At 45.8% G+C, this 22,603-nt stretch overlaps 1 protein-coding gene across 1 annotated transcript in view; it reads left to right on the top strand.

The window, feature by feature from the left end:
* Positions 1–22,603, top strand: part of F13a1 (coagulation factor XIII A chain) — a 175,158-nt gene that overhangs the window by 134,661 nt on the left and 17,894 nt on the right. Inside the window, exons 11-13 of the mRNA XM_077801735.1 lie at positions 4,010–4,163; positions 11,331–11,618; positions 17,535–17,695. Of these exons, the coding sequence (XP_077657861.1) occupies positions 4,010–4,163; positions 11,331–11,618; positions 17,535–17,695 (603 nt within the window). The remainder of the gene's footprint in view (positions 1–4,009; positions 4,164–11,330; positions 11,619–17,534; positions 17,696–22,603) is intronic.

Here is a 22,603-nt window from a genome sequence, read left to right as displayed (position 1 = left end):
TGCAGATGCGTTTATATTCTGTGGGTGGAAGTTTGCAGAGAGAACCCTCCAGCCTCTGAGGCCTCAGCCCACCTTTGCTGAGCTCCTGGGCCTCTGAGAAATGACAGAAGCTACATGGGAAGTGCTTGTGTCTGACCGAGAGGCAAGGGTGTTGCATCGGGAAAGAGTATCAGATTTCGTGTCAAGATGCTCAGTTTGACATGAGCATTACCCCTTCCATCTGTAGAGGTAGAACTACATGGTCACTAAGACTCTTCTCCATTTAAAACAGGGAGAATAAATAACCCTGAAACCTGAAGAGTTTCCATAAGTAACTCTACCGACCAGCCCTGTGAAGAAAGTATTATGTAAACTAGGTTCAGAGAGACTGAGTAACTCAACCAAAGTCACACAGCTCAAGTGCAATATTCCTTGCAGTACACCCTTGAGCTTAACAATGGTCCTACTATATAGAGTCATTTGGTCTTGGTGGAGCCTATCAGTGGCTTTTGTTTGTTTCTTTGTTTGTTTTTCTTTCTTAAAAGCCCCTCAGTGATTCTTCTATAAAGAACCATTACACTAGTGGCCAAAACGGAAAAGAAAGCTTGCCAATGTCACTTGGAAAGAGGACTTTCCCTCCACCTCCCACCCCCAATATATATAAACACATAGATGGGATGGATTTTGTGTAAATCCATCCCATCTATGTGTTTCCCATTTTCACTCTACAAGGGACAGGGTTGTTGGGCTGGACTGGGATTTTAGCCTCAATTAACTTCTTAACCCCTGCTCAAGGGGAGCCCAGGATTTGCCACCTTGCTATTTAACCTTGTCTCTCTAGAAAGCCATGAGTTGCTGTGAGGGCTGTTATTAAAAGGCTATTTGTTTCAACAGCGGCAGGTGGAGGAGGAGCCCCCTGGGCATGCATGGTCCCCTCCAGAGGGAATGCCAAAGTTCTCAGGCAACTCACTTAAAGTTTCCTTAACTTATTTCTGAAAATGACAAATATCCCTTAGATAGGTTCTCTGTCCCTTCCTGTCCTGATGCTTGATTGCATATTTGAGACTTTTATTTCGTGTGGCTAGCACCATTGAGTTCTGCTGAGGACTGGGGTCACCATCAATTACCCTCAGAAATCTGAGTCTCAAGTGTGGAAACACCAAAGCCCCAAGCCTGGTAGTGTTCATGGCTCTATGGGGTCATATGGAGGAGGAAGTCGACTATGAAGCCCAGGTACATGGGCCATGGGCCAGCCCCAGGTGAAGCCCAAGGGGATGGGCCATGGGCCAGCCTGGGATAAAGGTCAAGAGGACAAACTAGGAGTTGGCTGAGGACTTAATACTTCTTCACTCCCTCCAAGCCACAATCACTTTGCCTGAGCCTTCTGAGTTTTGGCAATCTCACGTCTAAAGTACGGATAATGATGTAGACCTCACAGAACTGTTGTGTTTCAAGATATCCTTGAAACATTGTGGATATTCAGGAAATGTTGGCTACCTCCTTCCCTAATAGAGACCAGACTTCATGAAAATTCACAACATTTTGTAGGAACATGGAGAAAATTTGATCTCTGTAACCTCAATTTTAAAAGTTAGGAATACAACATCTTGTTTCCCTGGTACCTAATAATGGCCATTCCATTTTTACTCAATTTTGAGATTTTTCAAGTCATATTCACATAGATCTGATCTCAGTCTGGCCTCAGAGCTTCTATAAGGTTGGCAGAACAAGTGTAGCTAATTTTCATGTTATAGAAGCAGGAACTGAAGTTCGTAGAGGTTAATATGACCTTCTCAAATGAATGCACCCAGGATCAGAGCTTCTGGTAGCTAACCCAGTGTCTCTCTCAAGACCTTCCTCCCAGGTGCTGCACCTGCCAATCCCTCTGACTATCTCAGTCTTCCTTCCCTCCATTCTTTACTTCTCAAACTCCTAAGCATCCTACATGTTTCAACTTGGTTGCTACTTTCTAGCCAACCCCCTTTCTCTGCCACCATCCCAGGGACTCCCAAGTATCTTACCTTCCTAAGGTACTTATTATACTGAAATGCAGGAGTTCATTAAAATTGCCCAATACATCTTTTAAAAATATAATAGACTTAGAGTCCCACCCAAGACCTTCACAAAGCATTTCCTGATTTTTTTTTAAAGTTATCCAGGGGATCTTCATGCATGGAATCTCCCTTACTGCTGTGTAAGCCTTATTTGGAGGGACCAAATCTATTCTGTTCATTATGAGAACTCTGGCACTTTGAACAACATCTGAGAATACTATTAAATAATGCATAGTTATCAATAACCTGTGCTGAGTGTGAGCTCTATGTCAGGCACCATGATAAATAGTTTGCATGCATTTATTTCAGTTAATACTGCTGGCCATCAAGAGGGAACTATTATTACCCTACTTAAAGAGAAGGGAAATGAGGCTGAGAAAGGGACTTGGAAAATATATAGAAAATACATCATGAATATGTATTTTCATGTTTCCTACCTGCTACTATGCTAATCAAGGAAACACCCAAGAAAAGTATTATAAAAAATGCAATAACAGTTTTCTGGGAGAATCAATTTTCAAGCACAGATTTAGAACCCTGGAGGAGTTTGGGGATCATGTATTATGGTCCTAAGATACTATTTCCAAGTAGCACATTTTGCTGGCTGAACCACCAAAAAAATTCCTTGAACTTCTCTTGGATGATCTAGTCTTATCCTTCTACTAAAATACTTTTGGCTGCAAGTTACAAAATTAATATGGCCCCAACAGTTGGAGATTTGCTTTTCTCATTTAAGAGACCCTGCAGCAGGCAGTTCCAAGGGTGGTTTAGCCACTGAATGGCATCACCAAGCCCGCAGACCCTCTCCTCTTTCTATTCTGCCAGCTTCTGATTGGCAGGGGTGCTTCTCTTTACTGTCCTGAGGTGGTTGTGGCAGCTTCAAACATCACTTTGCATGGAAATATCTGAAAGCAGGAAGAGAAAGACAGACTCTCCCACGCACCTCTCTCTCCTTTTGCAAAGGAGGAATTCTTTCTGGGAAGACACCTGGCAGACCTCTTCTCCTACAAGGAGGTCACACCCTCTACCAGCTTAAAAGAGGTGCAAGAAGGCGAGAAATGGACATAAAATCCTTCTGGCTGTCTCAAAAGTGGCTGCCTTTACCAGTATGAAAATGGGAAAAGGAGATGGTTGCTGCTGATAGCCCCAGCCCCAGATAGCCTTCATTTAAATTACTTATGAGTACACAGATGCATATTCTTACTTCAAAATGATCTTACAGTGAGTGTAGTCCTAGGAATCCAGTGCTGTTGAAGAAAGGGACGATGCAACTCTAGGGATCTCTAGATGTCCACCCCCATGGAAAATTAAAGATTTTGGTGACAAGGACATTTTGATTTTGCCTTTTAAAAAAAATACAGACATGATATTTGTACATCTTTATGTATACATGTGGTCATTTGATACATGAATACAACGTGTAATAAATCAGGGTCATAATTTCCATCTCTTCAACCATTAATTATTTTTGTGTTGGGAATGTTTTACTCTTCTAGTCATCTTAAAATATATTCTAAATTGTTTTAATCAATAATTACCCGACTGTGATAGACAGACGGACAGAGAGAACAAATTCCTCATCTCTCTCTTTTTTTTTTTTTTTTTTTTTTGGTGTTCTGTATTGAAATACTTTCCATTCTTTCCCAATCTTTAGGAACCACTCTTTCACTCTTTTCTTCCACAGGATTGACTTTTTAGTTTCCACAAAGGAAAACATGTAGGATTTGTCTTTCTACGTCTGGTTTATTTCAACTAAAATAATGAACTCCAGTCCCATCTGTGTTGCTGCAAATGATACGTTTTTGATTGTTGCAATGTCTGAATACTATGACATTGTCTATACACCACATTTTCTTTATCCATTCGTCTACTCCTGGGCACCTAGGTTGATTCCATATTTCAGCTATTGTGAGCATTGCTTTGATTGGCAACAAGGTCCTGTGATGATGACGAATGTTCTCCTCTCCTGTTTCCAGGTCAACAGTGATCTTATTTACATCACAGCTAAAAAAGACGGCACTCACGTGGTAGAAACCTTGGATACCACCCACATTGGAAAACTAATTGTAACCAAACAACTTGAAGGAGACGGCATACAGGATATTACTGATACCTACAAATTCCAAGAAGGTAATTTACCACAATTGAATGATTTTTTTAAAGTTTTGCTCCAGTTCATACAGCATACAGTCACTGTCGCCCTGAAATGTGTTTTAGAAAACGCACTGGCATTTGAAGCATTTGGAAGTCAAAATTCTCATGAGTGAAAGACACATCACAGCTTCAGTTCTCCATTGTAGTTTTATTTGGTTGCTTGCTTTGGGCAGAATTCTCCTTCCCTTGGCTTGTGAAATGAGTTGGTTCAAAGTTGTATGTATTTAAACGGAATATAGAATATGTTCTTGTTGACAAGGACCTTCATTTTAAATAATCCTTTTAGAACACACGGTCTAACTAATATAATCTTATCTTTAGTCCAATAATAGAAATTTAAATAACTGCTTCACATTTGTTTAGTACTTTACAAATTATTTTTAATACCTTGTTCCACTGAATTGTCATAGAAACCCCATGATGGAGGTAATGGAATATTAATAGGTTAGTAAATGTCTCACTAATTCAGGTCAATTATGTTGAAGGCCAGTTTCAATTATAAAATAATGTTATAGTGGGGTTTTTTTTGTTAACTTTTATTGTACAGAATACTCCAAATGACACTATTGAGTTCAATTTCATCTCAATCAATACTGAGTGTCTCCACAATTGGTTTGGTGTGAGGCCTCCTAGCAGAGAGCAGGACATAGTTTCTGTCCCCAGGCAAGAGATAGGATTATTATTCAGAGAACAAAGAAGATGGCTACTTGATCCAACCAGGAGATGCAGAAAAAAGTGAAGCTCAGGAAGAGAGGTCACAAACCTCAGCTAAAGAAAGCTGGACAGAGCTTCCAGGCAGTAGGAACATAGTCCAGTATGTTTGGGGTCCTGCAGGCCTTAACAATGCATCATGCTCAGATGCCCAGTGACCAAAGACAAAGCTTCCCAAGGTCAATCAGGGCCAGGAGGTGAGGATGTTGGGTGTCTTAATGGGAAAGTGGAATATATTTTGCAAATGATTCACCTCCAGATATTCTTGAGTGCGGCATTTATTTTGGTGAATGGATAAAAATGATAAGTAATTAGCATATACCTAAATATTTATCGGTATTCCTGAAGTGCTAAGGAGTGCAGGAATTGTTTAAAATATTTTAGACAGTCTCCTTGCTCTTATTTACAAAAGCAATTTGCACTATAAAGAAAAAGCTTGCTGAATTAAAAATGAGGGTGCCTCATGTTAGAAATTCAGAATTTTTGTCATTTGAACTAGTGAATTTTTACTGCATTTCTGAAAAGGTTGCTTCTCTCCTTCATTTGGTTATTATCATCCATGGCATGACATAGATAAAAAGGGTTCTTTTTCCTTTTCCCTGAAAGTAACGTTAAAAAAAAAGCACAATAAAAGAAAACAAACAAGCAATGCCCTCTTATTATAGAATTACAAACAAAAAGATTTAGAAAGGGAAAAAAAAAAAGAAATTCCGTAGAAAATGTGAAAGAAACTAGCTGCAATGTTCTCTCATTAGATGTTCCTGCATTCATCTGTTCAACAGCTTGCACTTAACCATCTGCTGCGTTGCAAGAACTGTCTGGGGGTGGGGGCTTGCAGGGACCTGCCTTCCTCTCCAGCTGCAGAAAAAAACAGAATCAAGCACTGGCCAGGCTGGGTGAGAATTGCTCGGCACAGGCAGACAGATGCTGCCCCCAACCCAGACTCAGGTCAGGGAGGGCCTTGTGGTCCTCAGCATACATATTACTTCTGCTGTACTTACAGGGGCTGTCATCGTTTTCCAAGTAGATTTGAAGGAGCAATTCATTTATTCCCATCTTGGGGCCCCCCAGAAGGGGTGCTGTGATTTATCCACCTGTTTAACACATTGAATTAGCACCTCCTGTGTGCTAGTGCACTGGGCACAGAGCAGTGATCACAACACTGATGCTGAAGAATAGATGGGAAAATGGCAGGGAGCACGGGGGTGCAAGTTCTCCAGGAAAAGTCAGGGAGACAGAGAATACAGCATGGACTTTCTTACTCTGGGAGAATGAAAGGTGAGCTCCTGAGCTCAGAGCAGTCAGCAAGCCCCACAACCAGATGTCTTCTCCAAAACAGGCAGCAGAACACAACTGCCATTAACTGTCAGGCTCATCGGTGACAGGTGACAGTGAAGGCCAAATCAGGAAGGGGACAGCATCCGATGCCAGGAGAGGAAAGATCAAAAGTATTCCATGAAAGAGAATTTGGGGGATTGGTTAAACAAAGACCAAAATAAATAAAATGCACCAAATGTTTGTAGAGAAGACTTCTGAGGTCCTGGCCTCCAGAATTGGGCAAGAAAACCAGGATCAGGGCGAGGTCAGTGTGTGTTCTGATCCAACTGGAAGACCTCCTACATCCACATACATAGTTGTAAGAGACCACCCCCCCCATGCTGCTTCTGGGCTGGAGTTTGATTCCAGGTGAATAATTAGTCTCTTAATCAAGGCTGGCATCTACATTTCAAACACTAATTTTGGAAAGGATGGCGTGGAGTGCTATTTGGAGAAGGATGCTGAGAATCCCTCTGAACGGTGAGGAGGGTGATGGATTGTTGATGTCTGCCACGGGCAGACAGTGAAGGGCTGGCTGTGTACGCGCCACTCTGATCCTCATAGCGAATCCCTCATATAATTTCTCTGCATCCACAAGTACTGAGTGTGGATACCAAAGCATGGAGTCGAGTAAAAACATAGAAAAGAACTTCTGACCAGACTTAGGGATCAATCATTTTAATTAATTAAATTGCAGGAAGATCATTTTTTTCACTTTGACAAATGAAAGCTTAATATCAATTTTATGACTGTTTTTTCAAAATATAAGATTCAGCAACTATAAAGCATTGAAAACCAGAATTTGGAAAGCTTACACTGTAGTGATCTGTCTTCTTTTATGATGGTGTCTCCACCCCAGTCCTTCTTTACTCCATTAATTATGACCCCTCTGTCACATATTTTCATCTCCCCTGCTCTAGTTTTTCCTTTCAATTAGCATTGCAGTGTTTGCTACATTAATTTTAAAAAAAATTTAGCGGGACATGATGGCACACACCTGTAATCCCAGGGGGTTGGGAGGCTGAGGCAGGAGGACTTCGAGTTCCAAGCCAGCCTCAGCAATTTAGTGACGCCCTAAGCAACTTAGTGAGACCCTGTCTCTAAATATTAAAAAAATGGCTGGGGATGTGGCTCAGTGGTTAAGTGCCCCTGGGTTCAATCCCTGGTACCAAAAAAAAAAAAAAATCACAAAATCCTTTTCAACACAGTATTCCACACCAAATGTGCCTCTTTGTGTCTTTGCATTGTGTTTTCATCTTGAAAGAGCTGCCTGAATGTACATTCTGTCTTCTTCCTTTCCCATTCCTTCTTTGCCCACTGGCACCCTGATTTCTGCTCCCAGCATACCCTGGAAGCTCTTCTTCCCAAGTTTGGGCCATGATAATTTCTTCCAAGAAAAATAACAACTCTAGCTTCCCCACCTCATCCTCCCCTTCCTTCAGTCTAACCCCTGCCTTGCTGCCCAAGGGATAAAACCTGACATTTAAGCCAGAGCCTGTTATAGCACTGCTCAAAAGCCCTCGCTGTCTTCCCGTTGCATTCAGAGCTTTGCAATCACAAGGTCTCTCTTTGGTTGATTCTTTGACACTCCCCCCTCACTATACCTCTGGCAATGCCCCACAGACATCAGACACAGCACCAGGCACACTGCTGCAAGTTCCTCCAGCAACCCAAGCTCCTGCTCACCCCCATGCCTCTGCTTACTGTGTTGAAAGACCCCTCCCAAAAGGCTCCTTGCCCCCAGGCAGGTCGAGGGTCTCTCCTTCATGTCCCCAGACACCCCACCAACATCTGCCCCAGCATCTGGGATGTGCGTGTCTACACTGCGATTGTTCTCCACTTGTCCCTTTGGTGCCCATGAGGGCTGTGTTTCCATCATGCCTCACACTTTGCCTGAGACATCACAGAGGTTATCACAGCACCAAATGACCACCTGAATGGTCACCAAAACAGCACTTTCCAGATGGGATTAATTGCATGTAAAATGATTTAAACTGGACTATTTAAAATTATTATGAAGGCTTCCTTCCTTCATAATAATTTTAAATAGTCCAGTTTAAATCTCTGGCTGAAAGCAGCTTGTGTCTGCAAACCTAGATCCTTCAGCCAGGAGGCCCCAGGTCCTGGGGACTCAGAGGCACACAAGACAGACCCTGTCCCTGGAGCTAGGACTCAGCAGGGGAGGTGATGTCATGCAGAGGCAAGTGCTCTGATGAGGAAAAGGAAAAAAATACATGTGTTTTAGAGAGAGATGAGAGGACTAGGGTTTGGGCACACATTGCACAGAGCGGGGAGGGGCTCAAGCAGCTGACATTGGAGCTAAGATCAGGACAGGAGAAGAGGCTTCATCCAACCTAAAAAGATGGTATTACTTCCTAGTTAACAGGAAGATGTTTTGACCTTGCTCCTGAAGGCTACAGAGGAATCTCAGAAAATACAATCTCTCTTTAAATCACCTCTCGTATCACTACAAGATTGCCCGTGGCTCTGAATTTTGTAAGACACCAGAGCACAGAGGATAACTGCCGAGAAACAAGAATTACTCTATCAGGCTCTGGGAAACCTCAAGATTCTCTCCTGCTGGGCCCGTCCTTCCTGTAATAGCCCAGTCGGCCTCTGCCTGGCAGTGCCCTGCTCTCGGGGCAGGTGCTTCCCCAGAAGGAGGCCCAAGGGTCCACCAGCCAGGACATCTCTCTGGTTGCTCCCAGCTCCACACAAGCTTTTTCTCCTCCCCTTCCCCTCCCACAGCCAGCTCAGCTTCTGTCCCCAAAGGCAGCACCTCTCTCCTCTCCTTCCCGCTGCTGGAATTTGCCTCCTGCCTTTTACCTAAATGCATATTTGGCCCCCATCCAAAGTGCTGATCATTACTGCCCTCTTGCTCACGGACCCGTCTGCCAGATGATGTCCGCTAAAATATCTCACAGCACTTTCTGCTGCCCTGGCCCCACAGCCTGCTTCCCTTCATTATCTTCCTCCTATTGATCCGACAACGTGTGCTGTAGCCAGTGCTTGTCCTAGACCAACCGTTTCTGGCACATTCTTGCAGTCTTGACAATCAGGGAAATTGTTCACACATACACACACACACATCCACGTTTGCACACAACACCTGCTGGCGTTTCCTCTGTCCTTCCAGAGGGTCTTCCATTCATTATGCATCTACTCCCTCCGATCCACCTAACCACTCCATGATGAAGCTGTCCTGATTTTGCAGATGTGGCAATGGATGACATCACAGTGCCTCGCTGGTGGAGTTGTTGGATGAGGTGGTGCACAGGCATCTATCCCAACACCAGACACATAATTAGCACTTATTAGGAGTCATGATTAATTGGCCTCTTCACCATCACTGCATTCAATTATTCACTAAAGTAGAAGATAATATCTTAACATTAACATAATTATAAAAACCAGCATTCTTTATTTAAAGTGTCTTTTTTTTTTTCTACTAGCCATTGTGGTGACTGGTTTTTATAAGTCCAGGAATTTGCCTTCATCTCTTCATCTCTGTCCTCCATGATGCATGAGGATATCAGAAACATCAAGCTCATTTCTGAAGCCAAACTTCATGTAAAACTCTGTGGGGACAGTTAGCCTCTTCCAAAGAAAACCCTTTCTGCATCTCCCCCTGCCCTCATCTCCAACCCAACCGCCTCAATAACTCTGCAAGACACTTCCTCAAAACAGCATCCGCATCTCAAACTGCACTAGAACTTTGGTGCACCCCCACAAGTCAATGGACAGCCCTTTAAAAACAGATCAGAACACAAGAGATATTTGTGTTTAGGAAAATTGAACAGGTCTCCTTTCTGGAATGTTTTACTTTATTTTTTTTTTCATTTTTTAATTGGTGCATTATAGTTGTACACAGTGGTGGGGTTTGATGTTACATATTTGGACATGCACACAGTATAGCAGTATGATTTGGCCAATATCATTCCCCATTATTTCTTTTTTCCCTCCCCTCCTCCTCCCTCCTGGTCCCTTCTCTCTACTCTACTGATCTCCCTTTGTTGTTTATGTGATCTCCTCGCCCTTTCTTTTCCTGTTTCCTCTCTAATTTGACCTTCTGAATTTAGCTTATTTCACTTAATATAATGGTCTCTAGCTTCATCCATTTTCCTACAAATGACCCAATTTCATTTTTCTTTATGGCTGAGTAAAACTCCACTGTGTATGTATCTACCACACTTTCTGTATCCATTCATCTGTTGGACACCTAGCCTGGTTCCAGTTTGGCTATTGTGAATGGTTCTGCTGTAAACTTGGGTGAGCATGGGGATTCAAGCAGTGGCATTGCAGCTTCTCAGCAGAGTGGGTGAGACAGGGACTTCTGTAGGACTGTTTATCTCAGAGCCTCTGATAGGCCTTGGAAGACTGTGAACCTTTAGCTATCTCTAGACGACTCAGGGTTATTCCAGCAGATCTAACCCAGAAACAGGGAAGACTAGTTAGCATATTGCCAGATCGCTATGTCCTGGGGTGGCCATGATTTGGGAAAACTTTCTGCATTCTGCCAACAGCCAACAGACCACCTTGGAAGGTGGAGAAGGGTGGGGCAGGAGCCCTCCAGAGTTAACACAGAAAGGAACAATTGGAAAAGGCCAGATTGGGAAGAGAAGGAAGAGTGGCTTGTATGCGGGAGAAGGAACATCCAGGAGCCAGAGAAAGCTTATATTGCAGGAGGTGGGACAGAAAGAGACAACTATTTCCAAAATCCTTGCTTAGTGGACTCCAGATTCCAGCTCTATGGCTAGGACTCAGGGCAGGAAAGAAATTGACACCATAGTTTGAGAAGAGTTCGATTTTTATTTAATTTTACCTGCTGCACCCTGCACTAATGGCCCTGGAGAAACAACCTTAAGAGCAACACCTTTTGTATCCTTCTTTCCAGACAGACCTTGGCATGGCCACCTACTCACCCAGCAGCCCAAGTAGATGGCTGCCTCTCCAAGAACCTCATTTTGCAGTATTCATAACAAAAATAATCACCGGGGAAGTGGTGGACCTTCCCAGGCAGCCAACCAGGGCAGCGTGGTGTGTTCATGCAGATAACCTTCTTTTTGGTGGATTGTATTTTTTTTAACTCCATCATCATCTCTGGGTCTTTTCTAGGTCAAGAGGAAGAGCGGCTGGCCCTCGAGACAGCGCTCATGTATGGAGCTAAGAAGGCCCTCAACACAGAGGGCGTGGTCAAATCGAGATCAGACGTGGACATGGACTTTGAGGTGGAAAATGCCGTGCTGGGAAAGGACTTCAAGATCACCATCACCTTCCGGAACAGCAGCTCCAACCGTTACAGCATCTCTGCCTATCTCTCGGGCAACATCACCTTCTACACTGGGGTCTCCAAGACGGAATTCAAGAAGGAGACATTCGACGTGGCGCTGGAGCCCTTATCCTGTAAGCAAACCAGGGTGTGCTCCTCTCAGAACCTGGTATCTGGCTCTCTGTCCCAATGACTGACAACGCCCACTCAGAGCTGTCTGTCAAATGCAAGTTCTCCCCAGAGCTCAGGAACGTGAATCACACCGGCAGAATTCTCCTATCCTAGAAATCCTCAGTTTTCATCTTTCTATTTCACACATAGAAGTGAACACTTAAATGTTCAAAGCCAAGAACCCCATGAGTCATGAGAATTAAAAGTCACCTCACTTCTGGCTACTCAAAGTGTGGCCCCCGCACCAGCAGACCAGCCGTGTCAGCATGCCCAGGAGCCCCTTAGCCATGCAGAATCTCAGGACCCACCCAGGACTCCTGAATCAGAATTTGCATTATACTCAGATCCCATTCCAAGGGGATTGCACCGTACCAGAAACTGGGAAATGTGTCCAAATGACCCATCTCTGAAAATAGGCCACTTATTGGTATCTCTCTCCTGAGATAGGAAAGGCTTTTGGTGTGTTTTGCTTTACTTACCAAGAAGGTAGAGAGAGATAAACTCTGCGTAGAGGCTGTTTCTTAAAATTGATTAGCGAGACGTCTAGGGAGAGACCCCATCCTGAGAGGAAGCTGCAGGCAGAACGTGCCATCCAGGAGCCGTGCAGGGCTTCCGGCTCTCTGCTGTCTCTCATGGGGCTTCCTACTCAGCCTTTGCAGCCTCCCTTGCACACACATTTTTATCACTATAAATATTCAGAATATTTTAAGCAGAGTGGGATCAACATGCGTTAGCTTGCATCCGGGATTACAGTTATGGCTGCTCTCATTTTTCCTGGGGTTGCTGGTATCAGTGGCCACACAACTGGCAAAATAACTCAGCCCGAAGGAACTGGTCTCCGGGCAGAGCACGTGGAGTTGGAGGAGACTGGGAAGGACCTGACAGGTTAGGGCACCGGATTTCTGTTGACCTGACACGTGGCATTGAAGGAAAAATGAAAAAAGGGAATAAAAGGTGTGCACACAAGTTTTATAAAGCAGTGGCGAGCAAGATTGATGTGCACCCCCCGGGGTGACACACAGGTCTTAATTGTTCTCAAAGTTTCTAGATCTGATGACTCTCCCAGCCCACAGTATCTCTCAGAAAAATGAGGAAGTATCTCTAAAGATTCTAATTCCAAGAAACCTCCCAGAACGTGAAGGAATGAATAGGCCTAGACTCGGTAATGTGGCTAACAGTTAAGAATCATCATGGTATTTTCTTTGAAAACTAGAAGATTTAAGACTTTTATTATTATTATTATTATTATTCCGAGGGGGAGGAATGGATTCTCATATAAAGGAATGGTATGAATGAATGAGCATAGAGCCGTGGCCCACCCCTGTAATTCCAGTGACATTAGAGACCAAGGCAAGAGGATTGCAATTTTGAGGCCAGCCTCAGCAACTGAGCAAGACCCTAAGCAATTTAGTGAAACCAAGTCTCTAAATAAAACTAAAGGAGGCAGGTAGTGCTGGGGATGTGACTCAGTGGTTAAGTACCTCTGGGTTCAGTCCCCAGTACCTATATCTATATCTGTATTTAGATAGATAGATAGATAGATAGATAGATAGATAGATAGATAGATAGATAGATATGGATATAGATACACACACACACACACACACACACACACAGAACTGAGGAGGAGACCAGTCCTCGTAATTGTTTAGAACGGGAGTCCACCCCACAAACTTGGCCTCTTCTGCATACAGCCAGTTCCCTTTTTGCTTATGACATAGCTAGCATGCCAACACCACACCACTTGGATCCTCCAGTCACTGGAATTGTGAGCCAGATAAACTCTTTTCTTTATAAAGTACCCAAGCTCAAGTATTTTGTTAGAGCAACGGAAAATAGATTAGATCAGGAGTAAAAAAATGGTGGATTCAGGACATATAAGAACTCTGCTTCCAGTGAGCTGAGGAGCCAGTGGAGGGTTTCTGAGATGCTCTAACAGGTTTTGAAAGCTCATTGTGTTGAGAGTCTACAGGGAGAGCAGGGCCCAAGCCTAGAGACCAGCTGCTGCAATTTTTCACCTGAGAGATGGGGCAACAGTAACAGAGTAGTGAGAACTAGTCATATCTGGGTGTGTCCTGAAGGTAGAGGCCACCAGATTGGCCAATGCATTGGCCATGTGGTGTGAGACAAGGAGACTGTGGAGGAAACTGCATGTGGCAATACCATGGTCAGATCTCAGTAAAGATGAACTTCCAACATTGTGGGAACCTGAGCTGGGAGGATGAGTTGATGTGTTCAAGACCCCAAAGAGCAGCCAGAGAGAGGCAAAGCAGGTGACAGAGTCCAGGTCCCATTCAGGCAATAACGGGGAGCCCAAGGCTGCAAACTTGGCTGATTCTCCTATTCCCTGTAGTCTAGCACACATCCTTGGACAGGAAACCCAACAGCTGCCCTTTCCCACTTCACAAGGGTTCTGTCTGTCAATGCCTTTCCTGGTTCTCCTTAATCCAATTAAAGAATGAGCTTACTTGAGTTATGGACTAGAAGGCACAATAATTATTTTTATAATAATAAAAATGATCCCTCTGAGTCACGGATGTAGAGACAGCTCACCAAACCTAAGCCTGAGTCAATATTGACATAGCCCCGCCCACTCAGCCCACCCCAGGGCTGATCTTCAATAACCAGAAGGGAGTCGGCAACTCTTCCTTTACTTCACAGATAGGAGTCATGAATCACCTGCAACAAATTGCATATTGCCATCTGAAATAAACTGCCGTCCACGGCAAAAAGCCACGTCCTTGTAGACCTCACTCAAGCACTCTGAGGTGCCTCTGTTGCAAAGAAAGTTTTCCAAGTGGGATGGGAGACATACTTTCCAGCCTGATGATGAAAGGGCGTGTGTGGGCCAGAATCAGCTTGGGAGATCTGAATAACTTAAACCTCCCAGTACCTTCAAAGGTGCTATCATTTCCACTTGGCTATATTTAGTTTTCTTTGCTTTTTGGAAAAGAGTGGAGGCTGCTCCAGTCTGTGTCTCCCTTGGTTTTCCCCAGACACCGTAAATGATATTGGCCTCATCCCAGCTCTGCAGCTCACAGAGTGAAAATCTATTCCTCCTTCTCTTGCCACGTTTAATAAACTTTATCTAGAACAATTTCTTGTGCAGTGGCAAAACACAGCGCTTACATAACGGACTAACTATTTCAGGAGCACTGTTCTCTTGGGCTCTGAAACACAGCCTGATTTCTTTAGTGCTGTGTGATTCAGGGAATGTGCTCCCTCTGAGAAGAAAGGAGTCCTGAAGCCGAGATTATAAGGGTAGCAAGAGCGTGTCCCACTAGCCTAAGAAACCTTGTGGTCAAACACGGCCCCTCTAGAAATATGCAGGGGGGAGTTCATTTTTTATCACACTTACTGAGGCAGCTGTAGGCAAAGCACAGTGTCCTCCTAGACCTGACGCTTTTCCACTCCGTCCATCCAGACCTGAGGATGATGAACAGGTCATAAGCTCATTTGGGGTCATACTTAATGGAGAGAGGGCTGGAGTCTCACTCACTGGACGGCAGGAGGACGTGGGGTCCAGACTCAGGTCCAGTGAAGACTGCATGAGTGGGTCATTCAAGAAGCAGCATTCAGGGATCAAAGTCAAGGTAAGAGCCTAACTTCAAAGAATAGGCTCCGAATAGAATAGCACTCTCCAGGGAACCAAGCCAACCCAGCCAGTTGCTGAGTCCTCATCTCCAGTGGACTAATATATTCCAGCCATCTCCAGAGCTGAGGGCAGGATTGCTCAGCCCTGCTTCTATTGACATCTGGCTACCTCTCTCGCGGGGCTGTCCTGTGCCTTGTAGGATGTTCAGCAGCATCTTAGACCTCTACCCACCAGGTGCCAGCAGCAACCCACCCCCAGCCTTTTTGGGACAACCCAAAAAGTCTCTGGACATGGCTATGTGTCTCCTGGAGGGGACAATACAGCCTGCCATTGATAACCCCCAGTCTAGGATGGCCCATCTTTTTGGTTTTCCAGGAATCCATGCTTGATGTTCTTTGGATGCAGAACTTTCCATTTTAAAATCCAACCTGTCCTACATTTGCCCTAATCCTGCCAGATCTCCACCCCTTCTCGTGTCTGAGCCTCCTGTCCTGGGAGCTTCTGGCTTACACAGGCATCGCCTGACGTCTGATTCCAATCCTGACTCAGACGCGTGACAGAGTCAGAAAACTGGCTCCCGGCGATGGTGCTGCTGCTGGTGGGCAGCCACATCTGGAGTGGCAAGAGCCTGGGTGAGAAGGCTGTTCCCTTCCTTGCAGCCAAGGCTTTCCACGGGGCTGGTCCTTCAGGGCTGCCCCTGGCGGTTGGAGCCATGCTTCCCAACGCAGGCTGCACACCAGAGTCAGCTGAAGAACTTGAAAAGAAATGACTGATGCCCAGCCCCCAATCTCCAACCCTCTGACTCCATTGGTCGGTGTTGGGATATGGAATGGCAGTTTTTTTGAAGACTCCAGGTGGTCGTGATAAGGAACCAGGACTGAGAACTCTTTTGATCAGGGGCTAGAGCAGTCACAGCTCCTACACATCTGTAAAGAGACTTCCAGGGTGGGCACTGCCCATGGCAGAGGCCTTTCCTGGACTCTTGGTGATCTTCAGGCCGGGGCTGGCTGCCACAGGTCCACTCCAGGTGTGAGAGTCCCACCAGGGATGATGACCTTGGCTGATGTGTCCACCCCTGAGAGGCAGCAGTGAGTCAGGAACCCTCCCCTGGGCCCTGGTGCTTCCTCGGCCACAGGCAGCATTCAGCCTCCTTAGGGGACTTCTTCTGTGGAGTTGGGTGGGCTAAAACGAGCTGCTGTCAACACTTAAACCACCAGCCATGGGAGCTGTTCCCTCAACAACTTCTTCAGAAAGAACACATTTTGGGCCAGACCTTGAGCAGGAAGGTAGAGGAGATGTTCAGTCTGTGACTGTTTATGGCGTGTGTGGCCTGTGGGTGGGTGGGGATGGAGGCATGAGTCACCCACTCACCTGCTGGGTCTGCCAGCTGACGTGGGGCACAGACACCTGGCTCTGGCCAGGTGGCAGCAGATGCCAATGTGCTCTGGGCCTGTAGAAGAACTGCCCTTTGCTGTCTAGCATCCTGGGCTGTGGGAAATGAGAGGGAGGGCCAGAGCCACAAGACAGAACTCACCATAGGAGGACGATCAGAGGGGAGCCAGGGCCACCCCCATCTTCTTGGTGTCACCCTTTGTAGCTTGTCTCCAGTTTCTAAAAACTCACAGCAGTGACTTGAGGAAATAAGCATTTGGTCTTCTACATGACAAGTAGGGGAGGGAGGGAGAGAGAGTCCTAGGTGGGAACCGGGTGCACCAACTTCCGTCTCTTAAATAGAAAAATCATGATATCAGATTGGTACAGAAAAAGCTGGAGAGAAAATATAAAGTGCTATAAGGACAAGGTTTTGGTAGTTGACAGTTTTGCCCAAGGGTGGCCGATGACCTGCAGGAGATGTTGCTTATTCTACAAGGGGATGGTTCTTGGAACTAGGACTTTGGACTTCACTGTCCCCCATCCGCCATCTTGGATTGACCCTACCCAAATCAAAATAGCCAATTAACACACTCCTTGATCCTCCATTTTAGACATCTTTGTTTTTGCTTTCCATTTTACAACAACAAAAAAAAAATCCATGTTTGGAGAGCTTGACACATTTTCTCTAGTAAGATTTCACTGAATATGAAATTTTCCAGCATATTCTTTCTTCACCCAAGAGACAGGAGGGCTTGTCCTGGATTGACTCTTTGTTCCATTTACCCCCAACCTTGGCTACACTCCTGGTGACTTATGTGCTAATGTGGGAAGGATGAGAGACCAAGGGGAAAAGAAAAGCAGATCTTGTCTCAGGTCTTGGTGACAGCCTGTTTGTTTTTCCTCCCGTCAGTCAAAAAAGAGGAGGTGCTGGTCAGAGCTGGGGAGTACATGAGCCAGCTACTGGAACAAGGATTCCTGCACTTCTTCGTCACAGCTCGCATCAATGAGACCAAAGACGTTCTGGCCAAGCAGAAGTCCACTGTGTTGACCATCCCCAAGGTCATCATCAAGGTCAGTTTTAGCATCTCAGAGAAGAGAAAAAGGCAAGGTTGTTCACTAGATGTGTGTGTGTGTGTGTGTGTGTGTGTGTGTGTCCTGCTTGAAAAAAAAATAATAGAGTTAGGATCCTCCTGTTCTTTGAAAGAACTAATCTGCCCTATATATAATCACGCACATATAACACTCCTCGTCTCTCCAGATTTAAATATATAGATGTGACTGCAGATATAAATATAACCTGTGGATATAAACACACTTGTGGAGGAAGATCAAGATGCGTAATGCATCACAGAGACTCAGAACTTTCCGTGTCTCTGGACTAAAGTGGGTCAGGCATGCCATATGATATGTGAGCCGCCTGCGTCACCTCCATCTGCGTCCTGGACAGTGGGATTGTTCACAGAGGTATAATTTTATACAGTAGGATCATAAGCTGAAATGTACAGTTCCGTGACAATGACTTTCGCAATCAGTAGCAGATTGGAAGCAGGAAGTTCCTTTCTGCTTTTCCCTCTCAGTAACCCCCTCGCCAATACCAAGAGGGCCACTTTCCCAACTTCCGTCACCGGGGGTTTGTTTGGTCCACTTAGGTGATGGTTGCAATGGTGCCTCACCAGGTACCCCCAGACATTTCCGTGAAAAGCCCTCAGAGCCATGGCAGGGGAGAGCTGAGGGTGGGCGGGAAAGAGGGAGCCTACTTCTCCTGCTTCCCAGGGGCACCACTGCAGCTTTGGATGGTGTCTGTCATCAGCCACCTGCTTGAGACCCCTTTGCACCCTCAAATCAGGAATCTGAGCAGCTGGCAGGGAGCTAGGGGGAGTGACACTTCCTGCCACTTACCCAGGGCTGAGAGCCCTTCCCTAGGATCTGGAGAACATTCTTCTTGAAGTGGTTACATGATAAGCAGGGATCCCGAGCAGCTGCATTCCCCTAAAGTGGTGATGAATCAAAGCTCCATAATAAGCCTATGATATCTTAATGGCCCTCGAGGTGGGGGGCAGTGGGCCCAAGTGGGCCCAAGTGGGGAGTAGGCCTTCTTTCCTGTGAATCATTTGTAAAACTGGTAACCATTGTGTGGCATTCAAAGTGGCGGCTTTCTTTGGGGACATTTTTTTTTTCCTTTCAGAGACTGGGTTCTGAATGCCATTATCAAAGATGCACATGTATCAATGGGAGGTAGGAAGTTGCACATTTCCACTCCACCCATGAGAAAACTGAAGGTCAGATAGGCTGTATAACATGTCCAAGGTCACACAGCCAGCAAGTAGGACAGCTGGGCCTCCAAGCCTCGCAGCCTGGCTTACAGAAGCACGGCTGGGAACTGGCTCCCTCCGCCAACTTTCTTGGTTTGTTCCTGTGTGGAAGGCACCTGAGCCACCCTAAGGTGAGATCCACCTGAACCTGAAGACAATGGTACTGCCCACTGAGGAACGTGGACTACTCCAAGCCCCCTTTAGCTCTTTCACCCCAGTTACCACCTGTAGACCCACCATGGACCTAAAAGGCCTTAAGAGCCTGGATTCAAATGAGGATGTGAAGGTTGCAGGCAAAATCAGAAACACATGCAAAACAGAGGAGTGCGTCCTGGGGCTGCTCCAGGGGTGCTTCATGCGGGGAGAACTGGAATTCAACAGCTTGAGGCACAGAGGGCCACATCAGGGAGGTCTGCCCTGCTCCCTACCCAGGAAGGCTACCCCTTCATGGCTGACTGTCCTTGGAGCCGGGTGCCAGGCCCACCCCAGCTGCACAGTGGAGACATCTTTGGCTGTTTTCTTGGGGATGTTGAACAGGGCCTGTCTATGGATCCTTTCCCACCAGGGGTGAGGCCTGCATACTCACCTAATTACAAAGCAGTGGCTCGTCCCCAAGAGTGTCTCAAGAGAAAGCTTTTCACGCTATGGAGGCACACATCGCAGCACAACATAGAATTTAATTGCACCCCTGATAATAATCTGGATGTATGAAGGAAACGGAGACCTTTGATCTTTTAGGCATTATTAATTTGACGGAGTATTTGTTCTCTTCTGGGTTTACGGAAAGAGTAGTTTAATTCCCCAGGAGCAGAATCAGAAATACCTTACTCCACCAGTGAGCGGACCTGAGCCAGGAGGGTATACTTTACAAAGAGTTGTTTCCGTTTGGTTTGGTTTCCACCAAGGAATCAGGAAGGCTGTGCCCAGTGGAAACTAATTTAGAGGCAGGACATTTGACTGAGACTGGAGTGTGAGGGAGATTTGAAATCTGGCTTTTGTCCAATGCCACATTTGTTCAGGAAAGAGGTGAGGGTGTGGCAGCGCACAGGAGCCGTAACCACCAGCCTCCTGAACCCCAAGGGTAAACCAAATCCAAATGGGGCAGGAGGTGTTCCTAGGAAGTGTCTCACACCCTCAAACACCTCAGAGGCATCTCCAACCTATGAGAGGACCTTCCTCATTCTGGAAACTCTGGCTACAAGCCAGGGCGCCTGGGACCCAGCTTAGCGGACTGGTGATAGGAAATCCAGGGCCATGGTCTGCAGATGACAGTTCTCACACTGCAGGAGATGGGGGCAGGGAAAGAAGACCCGAGGAAGACCAGGGAGGAGAGGGAAGAGAACAGTAGGAAAACATGGAATTGAATTGTCGCACAGGAGACCTCAGTGAGATGAGTTAGGAGAGGGAGTGAAATGCAAGCCAGAGTGCAAAAGCTACAATGGCTTGGAGGTCCAGCATTATCTAGGACATGTGTACCCAAATGCTAGGAAAATGCTAGAATCCTTCCTCTTTCTTTTTGAGCCTGAATTGGATTCCCCACGGACTGAATCTCCCAAGGTCACCATGGATCAAAGTGCCAGGCATGGGGTGGAAAAACAGGAGAGATGCTAAGTTATGGGGACATGGCCCTCGGATCCGTAGCTCATGGACAAGAGGAGGGATAAGGCCAGCACACGGTGCTAACAGTGATAGCAGCTGTGATCTATTAAGCACAAAATTACTAGGCACTTCTCTCTCCTATTATCTTTTTGAATCCTCCTTGTCACCCTACAAGGTAGGGAGGTGTTAGTAGAATCTTCATTTTGCAGATGTCCAGAGAAGATAGTACCTTGCAGCATAGGGCTCTGGGGCCAATTATGAGAGTTCAAAACCTGTTTTCTCAACATAATACCTGTGTAACTCTGCACAGATCATTGCACCTCTCTTAGATTCTGTTTTCTCCGGTGTGTCATAAAGGTGATGGCAATTCTGGCTTCCTGGGGTTCTTGTGAGTTTTTAATGAGCCAGTGGATGTCTGCTGCCTGAGTCACAATAAACACCTGGTATACATTGGTTGTTGCTATTATTGCAATTTCATCTGTTTGCAAGTGACTTGCCCATGATGGCGCACCTGGTGAGGGAAGGCGAGAAGCTTCTAATCTGGGTCCTTCTGATTCAGAAGGATATGCAGGTAACCACTGGGCTGCCTTGCTCTCACCCTGGGACTCTCCCAAGAAGCAGGGTTGAGACTGCTTTGACTAAGAGGTCTATGTGTTTCGAGAGAGGAGAGATCACTCAAAGTTGAATGCTCATGACTTAAGACTCTAGAAGGGTAGCTGATCCTCGATGAATGGATGGCATTTAACCAATACAGATGGATGGAGAGAGCATTCTAGATACTAGAAGAAAACATGAGCAAGGGCAGGCAGGAAGCAGATGGCAGGTGTGGAGAGCAGCAAAGAGCCAGCCTTGGTTGGGGTGGAGGTTGGAAGCCAGGCCTGAGTAGTGATGACCCAAGAAAGGCAGCTTAGGGCCGTTTGGAGGTGAGTGTCACATTTATGGACGAGAGCTTTGCAATTGACTCTGTGGACAAGAGGCTTCCGTCCCCAGAGCATGGCTAGAACCTGGTCATCAACTCTGTCCTCCCCAGAGCCCTCCTTTCTTTTTCTTCGAGGTCTTGGACAAAGCATTTTCTGGTAACTTCAAGCTCAGCTGATACTGGAGTCACCTGGCAGCTAGACTCCAGCTGCTCTTACCCAGCTTCCTTTTTAGAAGTTCCTGGAGGGTATTGGGCCCCACCTACCTGCATCTAAGTCATTATCAACCAAAGCCATTAGACCAATGGCCACACGGTCTTATATCCCAACGGATTCCATCTTGGATTTGATTTGTCCTCGTGGCAATAAAGATTGGGTTTGGGTTAAATTTGTTTCCAATTAACGATTCCCAGCACCCACCATGTGTGAGTCATGGTGTGTGATCCTCATATGGAAAATGGCAGGGAGAGACAGTCATTAAACTTTAATGAGCACACATATCTTTCCTCATGCTATCAAAATATTTTGATGAGAAAGTGTATTTTATTAAAAGCAGACATAGAATTTTTCTCTGCCTTCCCATGTTCTGATTGTTGTAAGCTGATTTAAGTTAGGAAAAAGCTCTTCAGCATTTTAATTTATGATGAACAGCTGGGTTTTTTGAAGAGGATGGGGCCACAGCGGGGAATCCAGCTGGTGTCCAGGCTGCAGAGTGGCTTGTCTGGGGCCTGTGGCCCATAACATGGGAACAGCAACCAATGCCTTTCTCCTATTCTGAGGGCAGGTTTTACAGTTTTCAGGCCTCATGGAAATCAACTGCAACAAGACAACCAGGAGGGTCAGCAGCGACCCCTGATGTAGAGAAAGAGAATGGCAATGGCTAAGACATGGGCCGGGGGTCAGACTTCCTGGTTCATAATCCTATCTGGGCTGTTTGGGGCTAATATCCACTTCATACGTAAAATAGGGACAATAATAATAGGTCTTACAAGAAGTGTCTCTTTCAACACCCCCAGAGAGTGTTCAGGGACTTCCTCTGGGCAGGCTTCCCTTAAGGGCAATACCTGGACAGACTGTGTCCATATGGGATGAGAGGGAAACGGGGGACCAAGTCCAACCCACGCATCATTTTCCAAGCCCTGCAGCCTCGT

The sequence above is a fragment of the Urocitellus parryii genome, chromosome 8 (genome assembly GCF_045843805.1).
Source record: "Urocitellus parryii isolate mUroPar1 chromosome 8, mUroPar1.hap1, whole genome shotgun sequence".
Taxonomy (NCBI): domain Eukaryota; kingdom Metazoa; phylum Chordata; class Mammalia; order Rodentia; family Sciuridae; genus Urocitellus; species Urocitellus parryii.
The sequence above is the reverse complement of the archived record's forward strand: the minus strand, read 5'-3'. Positions and strand labels throughout refer to the sequence as shown.